Below are 24526 nucleotides of genomic sequence, written 5' to 3'. Positions count from 1 at the left end.
TGAGAATTATGTAATCATAAGTGCAAAATTAGCATTACATTTGTAGGGATGGATTTTGATATATTTGTTTCTTCTATATAAAAAAATTCCTTGATTCACTTCCAATGACTTCGCTTTTCAAAGTAGCCTATTATTAAGAATCACTCAAGCTAAGAGTTGATAAATAATAGAGGAAAAGTATTTTAGTAATAAGTGCCCTTAGAAATGTTTCATGCTTGTCTGAAAACAAAACAAAATAAAACAACAATACTTTACATTCCTCCCAAAGAATCTATGCTATTCAGAGTTTTAAAGAAATTTCTAACTCTCATTTCTGTATGGACTTTAATTATGTTGTTTAAGATGTAAATTGGTAATACAGCTATCAGAACAGAAAGGAATTTAGAATTGCATGCACAGGGAAAGTGCATAACTTGGGGTAAAAGAGTTTGAAAATATTGTTGGTCTACTATTTGGTGAATGCAGAACTTTCTGTTTAGAAAATATAAATTGGACTTCACAATTTTTTTTAAAATATTTTTTCCAACAATAAACTTAGAAATGCCAACTGTAATACAATATCTTCTTGCAAATTGGAATTTCAGGTGGGGAATGAAGCTACAATAACATTGTAATTCCAATTAAAGAAAAAATAGAGTTTTCTCACACTCTTTTGAAATATTACCAAGAGCTAAATTTGCTTTGACTTTTTAGCTTTCACAAATTCTCTAGACCTGGGACCCATACAAATATAATGAAAATGATCTTTATGGTTGTTGATCTAAAGTATTATTGTTCATGTTAATTTCAGCCATTTTAGTAATAGACTTTGAATCCAATGTAGTAATAAACTGCATTAGTTCTTTTGTGAGCAATCCTATAAAACAGCATATTGTTGGGAATGACTAAAAATCTGCAAACGTTTGCTTGTAATATTATTACATTAAATGAGAAAACTGAGAAATTGTGGCATGCTTTTGAACCATTCATTGTGCAAACATTTACAATCTTAAAGTGTTTGTTGGAAATTGAACTAAAGTTTGGCAGTATCTAAAAATAAAAATAATTTGCCTTTTCCCTGAGAATCTGGTGGGGCTAGGGTTTGTTTCTGTGTTCCTAGGCTTCTGTTTACCACATCTTAAATAATATATTCTTGCTGAAAGATTTGACCACAGAAGGTTGTAGAAAGGATTGTGAGGAATTTGCCAGTCATTAGGGAGATGGAACTACCAGTGGACCCATATCTCACGTTTCCTGTTTCTCTTACAGGGCATATGGATCAGTACTTATGTATTTACAATATGCTTTGCTGCCAATGTGGGGCTGCTGTTTGGTGTCATGGGTACCATAGCCATTGTGATCAGTCGCTTCCCAAGGTAAAATCTTATTTAAATGTTTGGAGATATGGAACTCTGGGAGCTCAAATGAAATAAATTACATCTATTAGTATCTATTTAGATGTCTCTTTTTTATTACTTTTATTCCTGAGGATCCATAGAAAGATGTACCAGCATTTTATGAACAAATGGGCTATAGGATCTAAACTATTTAGATATGTTCTTTTTTTTTTTTAATAGAGGCATGTTTTATTTATTTATTTATTTATTTACTTATTTATTTATTTACTTGTTTGTTTGTTTATACATGCACTGGGTTCAGTCAGAAGCGCGGGAGGGAGAGAGAATTCACCAGAGCCAGAGCGGGGAGCAGAGCAGGCAGAAGGACCGAGGTACACTGCTGAGGGGAGCAGCGGGCGGCAGGAGAGGTCTGCGTGCCATGTGGGACCCTCCTCCGGTGGCCGGGGAACAGTCGGGGATCGAACTGGCGCCGCAGAGGCTGCGGGCAGCTTCGCAACCCAGCGCTCAACCGCTGTGCCACCGGGGAGGCCCTAGATATATTCTAATAGTAATATAAAATAACATATCCATTTTGCTTCTTCCTTATTTATATAATGATTAGGAAATCCTACTTCATATTTTATTTGCCTTCATTCTAGGTCAAAGACTCTCAGTATAAGGAACATGAAAGAAATGGAATTTAAAATGAAGACAGAAACAGATGATGTAAGTTTAGTTTCCTTTTCCTTTGTGTAATTATTAACAACTTTCGTGGGCCAAAGAGTTTTAAGATATCTTAAATAGATAATTTGTGACATTTAAAGACATGGTAATTCTATGTTTAATTTGTGAGAATGTCATGGGGGTACTGTGTGCCCCCTATAAATAGGGCAATCTACAAGAAACAAATCAAGAGAAGAACAGCACAAATATTACATTAGCATTCATATAAAGTGATAGTGTGATTCATAGAACAACAGTTAACAGTAGAATCGTGGTCCAGATTAGTTCAGGCATTTGGAAACCTCTTTTCCATTACTTAGTTGCATAAAATGTCAAACTAAACTAACAGTGTTCTGAATTCAATTGATGATATGAGAAGATAGGAATAAGAAAGGGAGTAAAGCAAAGTTGGGTCTTACTATTGCTTTTTTCCCCTCATCATAGATGAGACTGTACTGTTAACAAAGGGTAATTAAGTCCAATGGTAATTAAATGTCAATAGGATAGCTCTCTCACACAGCACACACCTTATTAAGGAAACAGCTTACATAATCTGTCTTGCCCTGTCTGTGTGTTGGCAGTTCAATTGTATTCAATATTTGAGTTCCATTTTCTTGTTTTCAGAAATGACCAAAATAAGTTTAATGGGAGGAGAGAAAATATTGACTTGAATCTTTTCCAGTTTGTAAAAATTGGCCTTATTTTGAACCTACTTTGCAAATGTTTGGCTAACCTTTTTTTTTTTCTTTATTTTTCAAATTTACAGAGGTTGGTACCTCATGATTGACTTCAGAATAGAGAGAACTGATCTCTCATCAGAAGGACTCAAGTCAGGGTATATCTGAGTATGCTTGAAGTAGGAGATAGCAGCAAGAGTCTTGGATGCCTAGGGGAATGGTTAATATTTTTAATATGAATGGAAAGATTTGCTTAGAGAACTGTTTGAATTCAGTGTTTGAGGGTGTCCTAGGCTCAAATTTTCCACTAATGCTGCCTTTCTTTTGCTTCTTTAAATATTCAGAGGTAATTCAGTGTTCATTACAAGTCCTAGACTGACTCTTATATCCCTAAGAGTTCTCTGTTCGTCTACCCCTTCCCCACAGCTCTGTTCATTAGCCGTGACAATTTTTAACAGAAACAGAATGAGAGTTTGACTATTTTTCAGCGTAAAGATTAATAAATTGTCTAATTCTTACCTTTGTCTTAGGCTAAACATGTGAGATAATAAGAGAATATGTAGGAGAATAAAAATGATGAAAAATTTTGCATGTCTGTAAACCTTGATCCATTCCAGGCTGGTAATCCTTCTGAATAATCACAATGTCACATGGAGATCATAATTTTTCAGAATATTACACCTTACAAGTTATTTAACATTTTGTTTAAAAAAAAATAAGATGTAACAGCTATTATAAAGCAAGATTTGATTATGAAGTGTTAGTTGGAGTCTCTAGGTAACTCTAAGAACAGTGGCCATCTGTTCTTTTGGTCTGCCATTCGTAAATTCTCCATCCCTTCTTCACATGAATAACTCATTCTCAATTTGTAGCGCTTCCTACTCAGTGAACCAACCCCATTGAGAATTCTTTTTCTGGCACAATTAAAATTTCCGTTCATCAATACTATTAATTAATAATAATAACAACAATAAATTACTAATTAATATTAATAAATTATATTCAGCAGTCTTTTAATTTTTCATGTTATTGTAACATAACATATTAGCACAATGATGTGGAGTGATTAGTGGGCCCATCTAAGATGTGGGCATTTGGGATAACTAAATATGACAGGCCCAAGAACTTCTATTTTTAGTTTATGAGAGATTTACTTTTTTTTTTTTTTTAAAGATTTATTTATTTATTTATACAAGCACTGGGTATAGTCAGAAGCGCTAGAGGGTGAGAGAATTCACCAGAGCCAGAGCAGGGAGCAAAACAGGCAGGAGCAAAACTGACAAAATACACTGCTGAGGGGCACAGCAGGCGGCAGGAGAGGTCTGCGCGCCATGTGAACCCTCACCCGGTGGCCGGGGATTGAACTGGTGTTGCAGAGGCTGCAGGCATTTGCAACCCAGTGCTCAACTGCTGCGCCATCGGGGAGGCCCATGAGAGATTTACTCTTTTGTGTGTGTGTTTTCTTTTACTAACATAATATCTTTGTATTTAACAACATAGGAGATTTACTCTTCATTAAGAGTTAGTTTCCCAAGTCTTTTTTCTTGACTTGTTTATTTATAATAAACAGCTTTATTTCTAGAGTTTAATCAGGTTTGTTGCTATACAAACTTTCTGAGATTTTCTATTTTAATTACTTACCTAATTAAAAATGAAGAAACTGAGGAAGTATAATGAATATTTCAAATCCACATTACTAATATTTTATTTCTTTTATTCTCTTCCTCTTCCTACTGTTTCCTTCCTACTATTTTCCTTCCTCACTATTTCCTGTGTCTTCCCTTTCATGCTATTACTAAAACCTTAAGGAAATGTAATTAGTTGCTTAGGCATTATTGTTCTGAAGACATACCATCCTCACAATTTCTACATTATTCCCCTGCTTTAAAGATAATAGAGAGGAGAGTTTTACAAAAATGAACTTTTGGAACATAAGACAAATTAGTGGGTACTAAAAGAGAAAGAGAGAAAAGGAGTTCATACCTTGGGACAAAAGGGACAATTGTATGGTAAAGAATAGAACTGGACTTCTGGAAGTGAACTTTGTGTAGTATATACACATGTCGATTTTCAAGTATGAACATGAGTGTTACCTAATATTATACTGCAGTGTTGTTTAAATGATAAAAAAGACTACATTCCAGCCATAAGAAAACAGGTGAATGACTGACAGTTACTGACCCTTTATGTCATATTTTTCAGTTTTTTTAAATATTGAATTTTAAGTATTTACTTTAAATTTCAAAATTGAGTACAAAGTAGTTTTAGAGGATAGTTCTTCCTGGTACTCTTTGGCTATTCTAGTCTATTGCCTTCCCCAAACCCCGTAAATGGGAAGAAGGGCCAGTATCTGAAGAGCTGCAGACTCATCTTATGGTTATTAATGTTTCTTAGTAAAGAGGATACACATTTTCCCTAGAAGGTATGATAGTTTAATAAGATCTCCATATAAGTTATAGTAATGGACATGTCAGCTCCAGGTTGTTTCCACAATTGAGTGACTTGGGACTTGTAAGATTCAGACCCTTTGGAGGGCATTATCCTCTGTTTTAAAATCAGAACTCTGAATCTATTCCTTTTCTCCTCCTCAAAGGAAACCCTGCAGCAGGTGAAAATTATCTCAATTAACAATCCACTTGTTTTCCTGAATGCAAAGAAGTTTCATATTGATCTAATGAACATTATCCAAAAGGAAAATGCCAGCAACCAGCCACTTGATGAAACAGGCAAGGTAGGATTAACTGTTTAATGATTAGGATATCATGCTGTGGGTAACGTTACATCATGATACTAAAAATAAAATCTATCATGTAAATATATTATGGAAGTATTTAGAGTGTTGTATTTTTCCATCTCCCCATTATTAGTTATTTTAAGCTATTATTTGTTCACGTGTCTCAAGGGTGTAAAGCTTCCACTTTTTAAGTAGTAGGCACTGTATGTCAGGGAAAATTAACCTGTAGCTGCCTCTCCTGGAGGGGTCTCTATCTATTGAGTGTGTGCATGGAGTGGGCAGGGGGTTGCTTATGCCTGTGGTTCCACAGATAGCCCTACTCTCGGGGTGTCAGACCTGCATATCTGGTCTGCAGACAAGGCTTTCCGTGCAATTTAATGTTGTGCTTTCCACAATATTTTCCAGTTCTGTTTCTCAGTGTCAGCTTGAAGGGACAGGAAGGACATTGAGCAGGTTTTCTATGATCCCATGCAGACCGGGTAAAGAGGAGTCCTAGAACCCGCAGTGGCTTTTTGCAGGCTTTTATTGGGATTTACTGGGTACATGGCAGGTAGGGGTGCCGGGTGGGCGAGGAGGCTGGCAGGCCTCCCAGTCCCCAGCAAGTCTTCACTCTGGGCTCTCTGTCCTTCTGTCATGTTCTCTCTGTTCTTCTCATGGCTCTGTTTCTCTCTCGGCCTCTCTGCTCCTGCTTCTCTGCTTCTTTCTCGGCTTCTGCTGGCGTCCCTGTGACGCCGCCCCTAAAAGCCCAGTCTCAGCCCAGGTGAATCCCATCTACACATGCCCACACCCTACTCCAGGTGCCCTCCATCAGGCATGCATTCAGGACTGCAGATCCATCATCTATCCTAATGGTGGGAGGGCAGAAAAGCCTGTTACTTTTTACCTTACCCTACACAGCTCATACCTTGAGAAAGTAGGGGGAAGGAGTTGTGACTGTCTGACCTTTGTCTTTGTCACTGGGGTCCCCACCTGACTTACCTCAGCACTTTCACAGGCATCTCCCCATGGTTGGCTGGGTCCACGCTGAGCAGCAATACCCTCCATGCTACTGCCCCATCATGGGAACATGGGTATAACCTGCTGATTCTGCCCCTGCCAGTCAGCTCCTGCATTTCTCATCACCCACCATTTTTGTTTAGAGTTGAATTTCCTTAGTGCCTCTCCTTTTGTACAAGATCATCATTGCTCTCTGATGTCTGGAAGGTGCTCTAGTTTTGCCCCAAGTCATGGAATCCTCTGAGTCCAGTGTCTGTCTGGATTTATTTAAGTTATTCTCCTGGGACTGAAGCAGGGAACCTCCTTTGGTGTCACCCTACCCCTGAGTTCAGCAACATTATAACTTTATTATAAAATGCCAGCATCTTTATTTCCATACGGTGTCTTAATTAACCAAGATATTGAATCAAATGTACATTACGATGTTTGATGTAATTGAGCAATTTGTGATATTTTGCATCCTTAAGCCCTTGACAATGTTAAGAAATGAACTTTGGAACTAAGCTAACTGGGTTTCTCCTGAGTTTTGGCATCTTAATTGAGTAATTGGATCTTTTTGTGTTTCATTTTCTCCTTGTTAAGTGAGATGATTAAAATGAGTAATACTGACCGTGGTCACTGGTTGAAGTGGTATTTATCAGATTTCTCCACTGTAAAGTTATTCTGTCACTCCCCCTGCCCCTTTCAATATTATACTCTTTGGAAGCAAGTCGTTAAGTGTAACCCACATTTAAGGAATATGGAGTGATGGTCCACCTCCTTGAGGATGGAGGGTTTACATAAATTATTTGAAAATCTTTGCAAAGATTTTTCAGGCATGGTATTTTTAAGAAAAGGGAAAGGAGGGCCTCCCCTGGTGGCGCAGTGGTTGAGCTCTGGGCTGCAAGGCTGCCCATAGCCTCTGCAGTGCCGGTTCGGTCCCCAGCCACCGGCGAGGGTCTCACAAAAAAGAAAAAAAAAAGAAAAGGGAAAGGAAACACATTCACTGAATATATTTCATGGCTACCTAACTTAATTATTACCAGTCCATGATGTAAAGTATCATTACCTGAATGTCTCAAAAAAAGGAAAGTTGAGACTTAGAAATGTAAAATATCTGGTGGAAATTGTACATCTGGTGGCTGTCAGTTAGATTTAAAATATATAAATTGCACCACTGAGCATCAAGAAAATAGTTAAATGTTCTCTAGTAGGCCTTTAGGATTAAAACTGATTTCATGGAAGCAGTATAATACAGCATTTGGGAGCAGACTTGAAATGGAAAAGACATGAACTTAGGAGCTTTTTGACTTTGGTTAATTTATTTCACCTTTCCAATCATAAAATTGCTTTAAAGAATTAAATAGCTATCATAAGGTCCTTATTGGTATATAGTAAGTATTCAAAAAATATTAGTTGGCATCATCATTGTTAACAAAAATAATAATGTATTATTTCAGAAGTAGATAGCATGTGATCTCATTTGAGGCATCGATTATTTTCAATTTCAAAGAAGTTTAATTTTAAGATACAGAATAATTTTTATTCTCCAGCATTTCCATAAATCAGGAATTTTTTTTTTTCAGGAAGCTGCAGATGAACACTAACTTTTGTATAATATGAAATGTATGCTTAGTGTTTCTTAGAGAATGTGGTGCTAATGAGGTTAATTTCTGATTGAATATGATACATGAAAAGCATATGCAAATGTCTAATTCCTGATCAAAAATCAAAACAAACTTAGTCTTGCAGAAAATGTGCTAAAAAGATAATCTGACATGATAAAATAAAGTTTCAGCTATGCTAATGTGTTATTAAACTAATTATCATTTGCTTATTATGCTTTGTAGTATTTACTGTTCCATTAGAAAGGCTAGTGAAAATAGTTATTGGATACTAGTTTTTGTTATTTGTGAAGATAAAAATTATATACTTCAAGGACAGAAATGAATTTTTATGACATAATTCTATATACCTGTTTTCATTTCAGTGTGAACAAAACACATTGCTCAATTCTCTATCCAATGGCAACTGCAATGGTGAGTTAAAAAAATAAATAAAACACAGCTAAGTTTTCTAACTTTATATAGACAAGAGAAGAAAATTTTCTTTTCCTTCTCCCCCTCTACTTCCTTACTTTGATCTCCTTCCTCTCTCTCTTGTCTGTCTTCCTCTTCCTTCAATCTCTATGTTCCCTTCCCCATACTTCCCACTTTGTCTTCCTTAATGCTCCTCCTTCTCTGCTCTGTCCTTCTCCTCCCTTCTCTTATGTGGCATCAGGCAACACCACACTGTAAAGAAACGGGTATCATGGAGCAGGCTACATAAAGCAGGATGCTGCTGAAGAGCAAGATCCTGGCCTTTTTATTGATTCATAACATTGGTTGTAAAGGGGGAGGAGCAAAAGGAAAGGTGAAGGAGATTAAGAAAAAGGGAAGAATATAGAAAATCAGGGATTATGAGTCTGCCCCCCAGGCACTTCTTATCTGCTTGATGGCTTGGTATTGTCATTGAGATCATGCCCTAATTCCTCAGCCATGGTTTTAATCTTATCACAAAGCATTCCTCTGATCAGCTTCTGGGGTCCTTTGTTATACATTAGTCCTCAGCCCCTGGGGTGTTCCCGGTCATACCTCCTGAAACATAGCCTTTCCAGTGTGATCCAGCTTTATGCTCTTGTTTGATTTGAAGGGCAGCTTGCAGGGTTGGGCTCTGTACCTAACTGACCAGGCCATTTTGACCTTGCTTAGGATTTAGAATTATAGGTGGCAAAAGGGTGGCTGACAGGCTGCTTAGGAGTAGCAGACCCACACTCTTACTTCTCTGTTAGTCCTCTCACTCCCCTGCCTCTTACTCTCCTCTTCATGTCTTCATTTTCCTCTTCCTAATCCTCCTACTCTTAGTCTTAGAAATAAAATATAGTAAAGATATATAGCTCTACATAAGATGATTTAAAACTTTATTACAAGGCATTAAAAATAACTGAAACATAAATAAATGGAAATACAATGCCCATTGTTTACAATACCAAATACTGAAAAGATGTCTGTTCTTGAACTTATTTATAGCTATAAATATAATCCCAATTAAAATTCCAATAGGATATTTTGACAGTTGACAAGTTCATTCTAATTTTTTTATAGAAACTTGAGTGACAAAGAATAGATAAGATACTCTTGAAATATATGAACAAAGGGAAAGCATGTTTTCTTAGTTATCAAGATATATTATAAAATTCTAATAATGCAGTGCAATGTTGGTTTAGAGAATGTTCACAATAGCATTGTTTATAAGTACCTAAACCTGGAAAAAACTCATGTCATAAAAAAAATAGCTGGTATATGTACATTGTGGTATGTTCATACAATTAAATATTTATTTGATATCTTTATTTTATGGTATACTTATACAATAATGAAAATTAGATGATTTTTATAAATATAATTGGACATAAAATAGGCAAGACAAATAAAAGCATATTGTAAAATTTCAATTCCATGTATATAAACTTAAAAAACAAGAAAAGTGGGTTACAATAATTTTTGTATTAAAAAGATAATAAAAATGAGTATTTTGTTACATGTGTCTGGACACATATACAAGATTGTTCATAGTAGGATTGTTTATAATGCCTCCAAATCTGAAAACTATTAAAATATGTATTAACAGTGTAATAGATAGCACTTGGAATATTTTTATCAGAGGACAAAATATTCATTTTAATATCTATTATATCACTGTATATAGTATATTCTCAACAAATATATAACATATAAATACAGCAGAATAAAATTAATGTTATGTTCATATATGAATCAACTCCATTGACCCACATCAATGTGGCTAAAACTCAGATGTCAGCTTCTATGACCTTTTCTGACATTGTGCTCTCAAAGATTGTTAATTTGAGTATGGTACTTATTTAACAGTGATTTCTTAAGTATTTCACTCTCCTACTGATCACTAGACCATGCTCACTTTGCATAGAATACAACCTTATGGATAACATCAAAAATGGGTAAAGGACTGAATAAACATTTTTCTAAAAAAAATATAAAAATGGCCAACAAATACATAAAAATATGTTCAACATCACTTAGTCATTAGGGAATTGCAAATTAAATCACAGAGATATATCACACACCTGTAGAAATGGCCATCCTCAAAAAGACTAATGATAACAAATGATGGGGTTGATATGGAGAAAAGGGAATCCTTGTGCACTGTTGGTAGTGTTGTAAATTGATACACTCACTCTACATAATTTTTCCAGCCTTCACAATACTTCCAATTACTTTAACCAGTTTCCTGATTTGGTAGTGAGTCTGTAGAGGGCAGGGGCCAGTGTCTCTCTTACCGATTCACTCACATTTTTTGGGTCAGTGCTTAGAGTAACACTCATATGTCTATACTGATTGCTTGAATGAATACATAAATGAATGAATGAACAAATGGACAAACAAATAAAATACTCAATAATATGCATGTTTTCCAAAGATAGTATTGTAGTTTGTTGTAAATATTTCTTACCTCATTTTCTTGAGAAAGTGGTGAGGTAAATTTGCTTCTCAATAGTTAATTGATATCAGAAAATACCTTCTTTTAAAAAATTATGAGTTGCTCACTGACTGTCAAGAACCTTTTGAAGTATATGAAAAGCACTCCTAAATTACACAACTATGAATACTTTTTAATTAAAGGAGTTAATGAATATTCTGCAGGAAAGAGCTGGCTTCCACAGTCTGGAGTTAATTGCCCACCCACACCTGATGGTTAATTTCTTTCTGAAATGTTGTTTTTTGTAGATAAAGCCCATCATTTACCACATCCCACATGGGTATAGATTAGTTGTCTCCTTTGCACATGCTCCAAGCTTACCTCATTTTGCTTAAGGCAGGATATTAGCTGTGCATTCACTTCACTCATTCCTACGACGATGTGATTTTTATTGCTCTCGTTGATTTACTTAGAAGCGTAGAACACAAGGTTATAGCTATAAAATCAGTAAAATGTAGAACTGAAAGGAGACTGTGTAAAAGAAAACTTCACTTATTTTTTGGAAAGATTTCAGAAATGCCTGTTGTCTTTAAATTTTCATTTGAGTGAATTAGTATATTTACCATTCAGGATGTGTTTTTTATTTAGAAAAGACATCAGGAATTACTTCTCTTAAAATAGTTTACTTGAATTATTATCACAAATATATGGCATAATACTTTGCTTGGCTTTATTTTGTTTTGTTTTGGAAGCTCTGAAAAGATGTGCATGTCTTGTATAAAGAAACAGGGAAGAGAAGTGAATTAATGAAAGGGAATTTTTTTTATCACTATTGATAAAACCCAAATGTTTTCATAGTTATTAACCTATCACTATGTAACTTATGAAATAATTTTAAGAAAACATATAAAATGGAAAGTACAATTTATAAGAAAAATACATGTGATAGGAAAAAAACTTGTATTTTAAATTATTTCCTATACTTTTAAAATGATCATTTTCCAGTCATTTAGATGCAGTTATTTGTCTCTCTAGATAACATATACACAGATTGTTTTTTCACTGTAATATTTTAAATTTAACTTTGACAAATAAGTTTCCTATCAACTAGTAATAGTTTGCTGAAGCACTGAGTTGGTAGAAATTCCAAGATTTTCTTGACCTCAGTGGAAAAATACCATGATTTACTAGTCATGTCTGTCTGGCTAAGAAATGACAATGACAGTACTCATGTTCTATAGTAATAATTATAAATAATAATATTATGTAGCTTCTTTCAGCAAAAACAATGGGTTGGTATATTTTCTAAATAAAACAATTGCTAAGGCTCATTCAGATTACATTTTCTTTTTAGCTAGCTTCTTTTATAGCTATTACCAATGACTACCAGATTTTTAAAAATAAAGATTCAAGCTTAAAGATCTAAGAAAAATCCATTAATTCTTTATTTTTTGGGGGATGCAAGAAATACTAATGATAATTATATACTAATGATACGATGCAGAAAGTTTTGGATTAAGAAATTTAGATTACAGTTTACTTTGAGATTGGTACTTTTTTATAAACACCATGCCATTTGTTAAGGACAGTGCTGTAGAAAATGGGGAAGAAGAATACTAATTTTGTCATCAAATTGTGTCATTGTTATTTTACAATCTGTTGCTAAAGATATCAGTAGTCTAAGACATTTGTTTAATCAAGGATACTGGATTTTAAAAAAATACTGATTACTTTCTTTATCATAATGAGAATATGCAACTTTAAGCAGTATTGTGCAGGTAAATCTTTAATAAACAACACTTGGAAGGGAGGATATGTTAGAGGTGTGGGAGAACCACTGAGCTGTAGCTTTTGCCAGTTTTCATGGTGCAAATATTTCTATGACTGATTGCAACCTACAACATGGTATCATTCGATGTACAGTTGAGAATATTTGTATACAATTGACATATTGAAAAAATGTCAAAAAGGCTGCTATGCACTGCCTCTAATCCACATGAAGAAATCACATTTGGTACTTCTCATACACATTCCTTTTAATCTCTAGTGTGGACATGGTTCAAAAATATCTGTATAGGGACCCTTCAAATATCAAGCTCCACAGCACATTGCAAACATGAATTGTCTTACTAAAACTTTTTCTATCTTACTTTGTAAGAAAATATTTTATCCAATTCATATATATCTATATCATGAATTATTGAACTTCTCTAAGAAAAGTTATTTGATATTTGTTAGTTTTTTTACACTCTGAAATGTTCCCAAATTGGTTTAGAAAGTATTTATGAGTCATAAAATATATGCAAGAAAATACATATCAGAGATTAAATAATGAACCAGATGTCTCAGCAACTTAGTATTGATTTAGTAATTCTGTCTCTCTAACCTTAAACAAAGTAGAATAAAAGTGTCTATAATTAAAATAGAAGCAGTTGTGTGTGTGTGTGTGTGTGTATCTATAGGACTAGCATATTAAAGGAAAAAATAAATCTACATTTGCTTTTACTTAAGGTATGTATGATCCTAATCCCTCCCTATCTTTGATAATGAGCAGAGCACGTCATATCTGAGGATATAAATAAGAGCCTCTTGCATTGTTAGAAATAAGTCCTATGTCTAATTCAGCAAATAGTAAATGATACTGAGTGGTCAGTGGATGAGCTAAGTTGTAGTTACTTTCAATTTTTGCCTAAGTTTCTAATTTATTGTTTTGGGCCAAATTTAGGCATACCCTAAATTTATACTTAATGCTTATTCTTCCCTCCCATGTGGGAACCAGAGCATAAGAAGGCACTCCTGAATCGCCGGGCGTGCAGTAGGTTCTAGTAAGTGTAGGTTGAATGAGAACAGGAGTTAAAGATTACAAATAATCATTAATGTTCACTAAAGCTGTCCCTATAATCCGAATGCTTACATCTGCAAGTCATTTCTAATTTTTGGAATTATGTATGTCCTTCAAGTCCACTTTTGCAGAAAGCCTTCCTTGATCATTCCAAAAATATTTATCCTTTTAAAATACCCATTCTTTTCTCCTTTTAATAATATGTCATTTGTATATTAACCCCATTCTTGTTATTCAAGAATAAGCTCCTACAAGAAAGAAATGGAAGCTTACATTATCATTCATTACATTTCAAAAAACGTCTTGAACATAACACATGCTCCATAGTTACTATTTCAATTAATATATGTGAATGTAGATCTATAGATGAAAATTGGAAACAAATCCTGTACCTGAAACCGCTTTTGAAATATATTGAAAGTTACTTTACATTGTTTCTCCTTTTCCTAGGAGTGTTGCTCTATGTAACTTCAGTTTATTCTATATCTTCTGCTTACCTGTTTTTACCTCTAAATGGCAGCTTTTAAAAAGACAAATTTTCCCTCATTTATCACCTCAACACCAGTTGAAAAACAACCATATTCCCACTTTTTTGTAGCCACTATATAGGGGAAAACCATGGACATTTTAAATAGCAAAACTTTCCCAATTATTTTATTTTTTTGAGCGACTTTTGACATAATCCAGAGCTCTAGCTGGTGAGGAACATTCCCCAGATCTTTAGTACCGGCGTCTACTGTCATGACATTTGGGTTTCTCTGGGCTCATCAATGCACTTACCTGCCATACACTTTCCCTTTAGAAGCCACCATCATAGTGAAGCTTGCAAAGGCTGGTAAAAATCAAGGTGACCCCAAGAAAATAACTCCTCCCCCACAAGAGGTAGAAAATAAGATGAGGAAATGTCAGAAGATAAAGATGATAGCAGTGGAGAATAGGTTGTCATCCCTCAGAAAAAAAGGCAAGAAAATCACCACAACGCCAACAGAGAAGGTGATGATTTCCATAACAAATATGGGTGTGGTTACCACACTAGCCAAGAAAGCAATTGTTATGCCTGGCAGGAAGGCAGCAGCCACACTAGCCAGGAAGACAGTTACATCATCAAGTAACAATACCTGGCTTTGCCCAACCAGGCAAAGCATTGGTAACCACTTCTTGTAAGAAGAGCGCAGCCACCCCAGTCAAGGGAGGAACAATGGCAAGAATGCTAAGGAAGACAGCAATGAGGAATATGAAATTTGGCTACCTGTGAAACAGAATGGTGTTTAGCCTCTCTCATCTCCTTCTCTTAGCTATATAGTCATTACCCCAAAGAGCATTTGAATACTCAAACTCAAAGAGTTCAAAATTAGCAAATTAACTGAAAAATTTCAAAAGTGTTAAGAATGTGTTGCTTTACATAAGACCTTCACTATGCTCCCACCATTCTGCAAAGTGAGCGGCAGACATCACAGAATTTCCCCTAACTCAAGTATCTGTTCCTCCTACAGAAGAAACTTCACAGCCGTGTCCGAATGAGAAGTGTTCTCTAATCCTGGATTGCAGTGGGTTGACCTTTTTTGACTATTCTGGAGTCTCCATGCTCGTTGAGGTATTTATACAGCTTGTATTTGCATGGATCATGGATTCCTCCCCTTCAGCAATAGGGTTTTTTTTTTTTTTTTTTTTTTTTTTTTTTTTCACCAGCCACCTACTCCTGGGCCTCAATGCTGCTCCTTTCAACAGAACATAGAACTTCATCCCTCCCACTCCTGTTAATTTGTTTTCAGGAGACCCAGTCAAGCTTCCAGGTATGTATGTGTGGAGACCAAAGGAGAGGATATTCATGTGGGTTGCTCAGAGAGAAGAGAACATAGATTTGAGATGTTGTGGCCATGGTACATGGGGTGCAGTTAGCTTATAGGTTTCCAGAAAGAATGGTAAAATTCCCCTCTGTGAACAGGTGGCCTTGGTGATGGCTGGATATTTTCTCTCACATCGTGGCTGAGTTCAGTTTAACCCAACACCATTCCTGGTCTCTCAAATGGCACCCAGTGCAAGCACTTTCACCCTGTTCTCATGGACAGTGGTGCTTAATTTCTACCCCACAATTTCTGTGGGGTCTCCATGATCCTGGTGTGCAGAACATAAAAATCTTTATTTCTATAAAACTCACATAGTTCACAAGAACACCTCATTTGATGATTCAATAAAAACTCAGAAACTTCTGAAATTTTTCCCCCTTGTTTTTTTGAGTAAATACTAAGTCAACAGGAATTTATTTCCTTTATTATTTCTCTTGGTTCTCTTCCTCAGTACCCTAAATTTAGTGGGGAAGTCTTGAGGATGGAAAAACATGCATCCTCAGTCCTCTACCAGCTTCTGCTGCCTGGAGCTCAGCACATCTTGGCTCTGGGTGTTTGCCCCCCGAAAAGGTCTCCTATCCTGGCCTCATAAAGTTCCCCTCCCTCAGGTGTGACTGTATTCCATCAATACCTTAATCCAAACCCTCTGGACATTGCTGGAGTTCTCTCCATATCTCCCTCTTTTCCATTACTTGCTCCAATGGTTTTCACCCACCCTGTCCTTCCTGAACTCCAAGTCTGTCTGCTCAGTTCAGTGAAGCTGCTGCATTTCTCTTGGGTTCCTCCTCATAGCGCCTTGGCTCAGAATCTGCTTGGAGGCAGAAAGCTAACATCCTGGAGAGCTCGCCTCGTTTGTTTTCTTTCTCTCAGAGAACTCAGTTCTGTGCTCCCTAGCCCCATGGCCTGGAAATAGTTTCTACATTTTTGACTGATTGTCTACTGTTTCACACACAGTAGATGGTTTTGTTAGTCACTCTCCATGGTCAGGGGTTGAATCTTGCATGGTCTTTCAAAGAGTTAAGATCAGTCATCTTCGTGTGGCTTCATGTACAGAGTGATTGTCTCCTGTGGCATTGCATAACTGTCTCTACTCATTTGTATTTTAAATTTGAATTGTCCAACCTTTCAAAATCCAGATAATGCAAAAATCAACTTTAGTCTTATTCTGATATGGAGATAAGGGTGGGAATATATTAAGTGGGAGCTGCTGGTTGGTGAAAGTCTGAGAGAGCAGCTCCGTCTTGTGTTACTAGCTGTGAGGTGAGGTGTGGGGGAAATGTTCTAACCAGCCCAAACCTCAACTTATTCATTTTGTGAAAATGAGGGGGTGATTTTGTTTCAGAATTAGCAGAAATTCAGGAAACAAATTATGCAAAAGAATTAAATTTAAATATTCTAGACTTCAAATCTAGTGGTTGTTTTTAGTAAGTCATCCTTTACCCATATAATATTCTTTTACTTTCTTTTTTACTCTAAAAGCTTTGCACATCTTGTCAGAGTCCAACGGGAGTGCTTTGTATTTTATTGCCTCTAAATCCAGCCTGTTAATCCTCTTTATTGGAGGATTTCTTATATTTGACAATATTTTACCTTAAGGGCTTGTGTAATTGGAAAACATAGTTACACACACACACAAAAAAAAGACAATAATAAGATGCGTCTCCACTCCATACCATTTTTCCCTTTCTCCAGGATTCTGCTTAAAAATCACCTCATTGGGGCCTCCCCGGTGGCGCAGCAGTTGAGCGCTGGGTTGCGAAGCTGCCCGCAGCCTCTGCAGCGCCAGTTCGATCCCCCCGGCTGCTCCCCGGCCACCGGAGGAGGGTCCCGCATGGCGCGCAGACCTCTCCTGCCGCCCGCTGCTCCCCTCAGCAGTGTACTTCGGTCCTTCTGCCTGCTCTGCTCCCCGCTCTGGCTCTGGTGAATTCTCTCACCCTTCTGCGCTTCTGGCTGTACCCAGTGCTTGTATAAATAAATAAATAAATCTTTAAAAAAAAAAAAAAATCACCTCATTGGTGAGGCCTTCTCTGATGTCCCTCTGTGTGATAGTAACCGCTACCCACCCCAGCTTTCTTTTCCTTGATTTGCGTTTGCCGTTTTGATTCACCCATGTTGCTGAGCTGTGGGCCACACTTGTAGAAGTGCTCTTAAGCTTATATGCACAAAGATCACCTGGGTGCTCTTTAAAATGCAGTCTTCTGGGTCTTAGTTTTGGTCCAGGAAACTTTCTTTAAACAGCCATTAGGTGATTCTGAAGCAGATGACCCAAGAATCACAATATGTGTTTCTTGTTTGTATTTTAAAGTTGTTTTTGAGTGCTAATACTTATTAGCTGTCCTGTCTAAATATTGCAAACTGGGACTCAGAGCAAAGAGGAGGCCATGGCCACCTATTTCCACTGAGTGTAGGATCTAGGGTTGAAAAATCAGAGGAATCCAAGTAATCCAGGTACTGGGCATGTTGAGAAAGAGGTTTTCTTCCCTCTTATTTATCTTAATGTTTTTTTAAATTCTATTCTGTGAAATGATGGAATAAGGTGACCGATTTTTTTTTTATTTTATTTTAAAATTGGCAGAAAATGACATTTGCCCTTGACCTGGTGATTTTAATCTGTATATACAAATCAGTAGTTTTGTTGTATCAGCCTGCCTTTTAAAATTTCATTATTACTATTTTTTTTTTCATCCTGGTCCCAGTAAACTATGATTTATGCCAAGAATATAGGTTTTTTAAGTTACAAATCCTGGGTTCAAATATTAACCATATAACTACTTCTCTGATCTTGACCTAAGTATATGTTTATTGTCCTGTTAACTTTAAGTGAAAATACTCAATTTATCAGCTTGCACTGAAGCTTAGAAATGACATACTGCATATAAAACACGCAACAAAGTGTTTTTTTTTTTTTGCAGTTAGTAAGTACTCAGTAATCCTGTTTTCTATTATTTGTTCTCATTTTGCAAACAATATCATTGTGACTAATACTATTTTTTAGTTCCAGCAACCCTGAGAGCAGGTCCAGAATAAAGAGCCAGTGAATCTCTCCAGCCATGCATGTCTTCCTGCTTTCTAGCAACACCCCAGGATTATTTTCTTAGTTGCCTTAGTATAAGAAACATTTTCCTAGGAGTTATAGGTTGAAGAAAATGATGACTTCTATTTATTTTTCTACTTAGTACACTGCAGAGGTCAGGAATGAGAGACTGTGTTTATCAGTATCAACAAATCATCTGTAGCAATGTGTTAGTGCTTCACCGTGCTTAAGAAAAAGTCAAACACTGACAAGTCACCTTGAATTAATCATTTTAACTTATTAAAAACAGAAACCATTTATTCAATGGCAAATCACAGTTCATATTTTAATTGTTTGTTTCCTTGCTTGCTTATTCATGCTCACAGTACTCTATCTCCTATCATTCCACAATTCTAACATAGAGAGATGCATATTGCTAGAAGGATATAAGGGAACATTTTGGATGTACCATGTATACTGTTAGAATGTATTATAAATGCAGGTTTCTACATTTTATATGTAGGACACATCACTACTAGATAACTAAACCAAGTATACCATTACTAAAACTTCTAGATTTGCTTTCGTGGGTTTTTATGGGCTGGCTCAGGAGAATTTAAAATTAAAGATTCTAAGTTCTTTCTACTTTTGATTTTCTAGGACTTGAACAAGACAAGACCCTAAAGTATACCAGGCATATTTGTTAGGATCTCTCATCTTGATGGATTTATTTAAAAACGGAAGTTGGGCAATCAAACTTGACTTCGATTTTAGTGAGGTTCTCAAATTACCATCCATGGGTGTGATTCAGAAATCCATGAACATGCACAGGCTGTAAAATATTAATAAATAATGAGTCAATAGTTATCATCACTTTCATAAATGGATCCTGGACTTCCCTTAAAAAAAAAAAACAAATGTTGAAAACAATAATGTTATCCTTATAGAGGAAAGTTAATGTTTTTATTTTTATGAAATGTAGAAAACTTAAGTAGCCAAAACTTAGTTTTGGTAAAGGTAGATGCCAGATGCCTGCTACTTTAATCTTAGTTTGCATTGACAGTCTTCCAAAAGCATACCAGGGCTTGCCTGATTGTGTAACAATGCCTCCCTCTGGTGGTCTGACATAACAAGCAGTAGCTTTTTATTATGAGAATTTTTCCTTTCTGCTGAAGTCCTCTTATTCCTTCCCACCTTAAATCCTGACTTAATTGTGGATATGCTATTTTAATTCTTTCAGGTTTACATGGACTGTAAGAACAGGAGTGTGGATGTATCATTAGCCCATTGCACAGGTAAGGGGGTGTCATATTGAATGTGCTTCCTCTTCTGGTCCATGTATCCTGATATCATTTGTGCTTTCTTGTAGCTTCCTTGATAAAAGCAATGAACTACTGTGGAAACCTAGACTTAGAGAAACCAATTTTTTTTGAATCGGTATCTGCTGCAATAAGTAACATTCATTCAAATAAGGTGAGTTGAACAAGTTGGCATGCAAACTTTACAAGAATAATTAGAATGTAGAATCAAGAATTTTGTATTTTTTATAATAACCTATTATGTCACTGACTTGTAAAATCTGTTAAAATTTCCCCTCATCCAACATCTTTGCTACAAGTAGAGAAGTGTTTCTAGTCCTTTCTTTTTGGACCAGGTATAAAAATTGTTAAATAATTTGAATGTTCTGATAATATAATTTCCTAGAGAATTTAGTGATCACCTATTAAACTGCATGCTTATAAAATAAGTCCTTCTCCAGGATCTACTATCTTGGGAATTTGAATCCATCCCTGCTAAGTGCAAAAGAACTAAACACAGCCCAAAAGCTTTTTTTTTTTTTTTTTTTTCTGCTCTGAAGGTTTACCTCTAAACTTCTTTGCCACGTTTGGAAATATTATTTACAGAACCCAGTGCTCACATGATCTCAAGTGTTAAAATTACCTTCTGAACACTGGAGATAGGGTCAATTTTGGAACTGTTCCTAAAGCTTTGATTTCCTGTAATTTTTCTTTGACTTTGAGTCATTTCCTCATCCCTAGAACATCATTTGGTGCCTCCCAGAGTCATCACTGTTATATTCAATCAGAACAGTATGTATTTACAAAATAATAATAATGACACTATCATTATTATTATCATCATTACTATTAACCTAACAGTTGGAGTGTTTATTATGTTCCAGAAATATTCCTAGAGCTTGACCTATATTAACTGACTAAATTTGCCACAACCTTATGAGATAGATACTATTGTGTAACCTGTCTTTTGAAATGAGGAAATTGAGGTCCAGGAAAGTTATTACATTGGTAAGTGATAGAAACAGTGCCAAAGTCAGCAATCTGACCTTGGACTTGGAGATTTAAACTGCTCTGCTCTGATACCTCATAGAATGTCCATTTTCTTAGCTTGGCTGTGTAGTTTTATTCTTGGACTATGGTATTGTCTTAAGACTCAAACGTGCTCATTTCTTCCTCTTTTATTCCAGAATTTAAACAAACTCAGTGACCACAGTGAAGTCTGAGAGATCCATTTGCTGCAGTACAACTATTGTCTTTAGCAACTGCCCCGAGGAGGCCATACATACTCTAGTATTTTGCACAATTTTTTTTTGTTGTTGTTTAGATTCTACAGTTGATGTCTAATGCAACAAATATGATGTGACTTAGTAACCACATAGCCACTGGTCAAGATTTACCTATAATCTTTTCTAATTTTGTTATTAAGTAGAATCACTTAGTAGGTTGTTGGTAGAGTTATTTGATAGTAATTGGTGTGCATTTGGTTTTAGGGTACTCAAAGGTTAGCATGAATTTATTTCTTTTTACCACAGTATTTTGTATTGTTTTATTTGTTTTGCTATAAGTTAATTTGTAAAATGGAGAAACACTCAGTCATAAGATGAAATTTAGTACACTTGAATGCCACTGTAAAAATTCAGGATCATTCATAACTAAAACATAAAAATAATTTAGCAAATGTATGATTTTCCCTTACCCCCCAAATCACCATTAAATGTCTAAGGCTAAATGTTACAGTGAGATAGAAGTTATAGAAAATTGGTCAGACAGAACTAAATGACAAAGTAGAATCCATTGATCTCCATAACTTGCCATGCATGACATTTTTGAGGGATGTTTTCAAAGTAACCATTATGCCAATGAAACCAAGTTTTTGACCTTCATTTTGCTGTGAATATTGGAAATGTTTAGGGTCTTCATTTCTGATCATCCTAATTTCCACTTTTCTATACCATAAAATTCTGTATTCAGCTTAAATTTTGTTGGAGCCAGAGATTATGGAATAGCACATTTTATATTTTTCCCACAAATATGATTGCTACATGAGAAAATAGAATACATGGCCTTCCTATTTCAGAAATACAGCATATATAACATAGTACATTTATCTCTATATATCCAGATAGATAGATAGATAGATAGATAGATAGATAGATAGATAGATAGATAGACACCTGTAGTTTGTTTTTCTTTTTCTTTCGTTAGAGAACAGCTTGGATATGTGATCATCTGTAAGCTCACCAAACCAACATGATAATTAACAAATAAGCACCATAGGACAGGCTGACCTAGATATGTTATTGTTTTCATGCTGGTACATATATTTTCAATCACATGCAATTACACAGTTCTGTATTTTTATCTAGGAGTTTGATTTACCTATGAAGAAATCTCTCTTTCAGAGATGCACATTTGTGTTTAAGCCTTAAGGTGTTTTAGGTCTTGAAATTACCAGTATAACAAAATCAGGTACTTTAAAATGAATTTAAGAAGTAGATTTAAAAAATTAAAAGATCAAGGGCCTCCCCTGGTGGCGCAGCGGTTGAGCGCTGGGTTGCGAGGCTGCCCTCAGCTTCTGCAGCGCCAGTTCGATGCCCAGCCACTGGCGAGGGTCCCACCGAAAAAAAAAAAAAAATTTTTTAAAAGATTGATTATTTAGACATTTTTGTGGGCATCTGTTAAGAGAAAATTCTTGTGCTTGCCAAATCATATAATAATCCCCACGAAATATGTAGTAAACTTTTTTATATGACAATTTTAACATTAAGCCCTAGGTAGAATGATGCAATAAAATGAAATGGGAATAATGAATGTTTTGAGTTCTCATAACTTATTTAAACATTTTAACTTCAATAGGCATGAACTGAAAAAGCAGTCTTTGTTCCAAAGGAAGTCCCAATCCCGTCACCATTAATTTGGGTTAAAATGAATAAAGTTAAGTTTCATTCCTATAAATACTGCTCCAAGAAAAGATAGAGATCCTACATGGAGGTAAAATTTCCTTAGAGAAAGGAATTTCACTCTGTTTATCCAATGAAATTATTCTAATGGGTATGGTGGTAACACTCAGCATCCCTAATCTATTGGTGATTTGCACATAACCATGAGTCAAGAAAATGTATTTTGCTGTGCAACTTTAAATTATGCACTGCATGCATTTTCCAATTTGTTAGAGGTTATGGACCATAGATGACATTAGAATCATTAGTTAATTAATGGATATGCATATAATGCATATTCTATTTTATTGTTAAAGGTAACATAATATTTTCTAAGCAGATATATTTGAATGCATTTGAGTGTTTATAGTAAAAGTTTAATGGATAAAACTTTGAAGGCAATAGCTTGGATGTCAAAAATCAATGTTATTTTCAAAGTACAGAAAGACCTAACCATCCACCAAATAAACCTTTTTGTTCTAAGGTTTCTCCTGCAAACTAAGGTCACAGTGATTGTTGACCTAGACGAACTCTCTGGAATTGAGTTCTAGGAGTCCAATAGTTGAATATGAGTTTTAAACAAAGGATTCTAAAATATAAATGTTTATTTCAAAGCAGTCATTACCAACACAAGAACTATAATATGGCAGTAATGTTAAACTATTTCTAGTCAAACTGAATTGTTTTCATGGGATCATCTTATTTATATATATATATATATATATATATGATAAACTACTTTCATACTGCTTATTATGGTAAAATAAAACTGGAAAAAATTAAAATTGACCTATAAGAGTATTAAGGACTTAATAGCGTGACATATATAAATTAAACATAAAATATATTTCCAGGAAAAAGACTGTTAACATTACATTTATGCAAATTAAATGCCCTTAAATTTTACCATTTGTCTTTCATTTTAAAGGTTATTTGCCCCGATTATATGATTCAAGTGTTATAAGGTCTAGCTTGAACTACTTTACAGTAATTTATTTGACAGAATTCCTATTCTATAAATGCATAAAGTAATGAGGAAAGAAATCTCTCTTTTTGAATGAAAATATTAATGTGTTAATGCCCTGTATGGCTAATGTTTGACATTTAGTTGTTACCAAAAGATATTAGTATAAGTATATTGTTGAACATACATATACCTTAGAAATGCACTTTCTGCATTCTGTGGGATGATGGTCTAATTCAATATAGAATATGTTTTTTGGCAGTGATTTTGTTGCCAGATTTCAAATAGGGAGTTAAGTGGTGCTTTCATAATCCAAAGATTTTTAGTTGTTAAAAATCATGTAGTCTAATATGCCACACTTATTTTTTAATATTTTTCAATGCATTTAATTATCTTTTTTTATAATCCTTTGTACTAACTCAGCATGTAACAACCAATTTACATGGAAATAAATTGAAATATGATAAGTATTATGCTTAAATGGATTTGTGTCCAATATTTCAAAGTATTTACTCTCCTGCAAAGCAAATAGTACACATTGCTTTCTGAGACTGACCACAGAGTATTATGTGTTGAAAATTCTTGGAAGTATCCATTATTATTGGTAATTTGTTCTTACAAAATTTCAACTTAAGACTGTGAGGTATTGTGCTATGATTTATGGACTGCTGATAAGGCACTGAAAGGGCACTTTTTGCTGC

At 35.2% G+C, this 24526-nt stretch overlaps 1 protein-coding gene across 2 annotated transcripts in view; it reads left to right on the top strand.

The window, feature by feature from the left end:
- Positions 1 to 24279, top strand: part of SLC26A7 (solute carrier family 26 member 7) — a 99877-nt gene extending 75598 nt beyond the window's left edge. The window contains exons 12-20 of one of the 2 annotated variants that reach the window (XM_037504264.2): positions 1249 to 1355; positions 1976 to 2042; positions 5310 to 5447; positions 8416 to 8464; positions 15258 to 15358; positions 19865 to 19919; positions 19994 to 20097; positions 20664 to 20714; positions 21110 to 24279. In XM_037504264.2, coding sequence (XP_037360161.1) covers positions 1249 to 1355; positions 1976 to 2042; positions 5310 to 5447; positions 8416 to 8464; positions 15258 to 15358; positions 19865 to 19919; positions 19994 to 20097; positions 20664 to 20714; positions 21110 to 21145 — 708 coding nt within the window. In that variant the 3' untranslated portion in view covers positions 21146 to 24279. The remainder of the gene's footprint in view (positions 1 to 1248; positions 1356 to 1975; positions 2043 to 5309; positions 5448 to 8415; positions 8465 to 15257; positions 15359 to 19864; positions 19920 to 19993; positions 20098 to 20663; positions 20715 to 21109) is intronic. The other variant, XM_037504268.2, reaches the window with a different exon arrangement.
- The last annotated feature ends 247 nt before the right edge of the window (positions 24280 to 24526 follow it).

Source organism: Talpa occidentalis, unplaced genomic scaffold, assembly GCF_014898055.3.
Source record: "Talpa occidentalis isolate TD23 unplaced genomic scaffold, MPIMG_talOcc4v2.1, whole genome shotgun sequence".
Lineage (NCBI taxonomy): Eukaryota > Metazoa > Chordata > Mammalia > Eulipotyphla > Talpidae > Talpa > Talpa occidentalis.
Note: the sequence above shows the minus strand (reverse complement) of the source record. Positions and strands in the feature narration are given on the sequence as shown.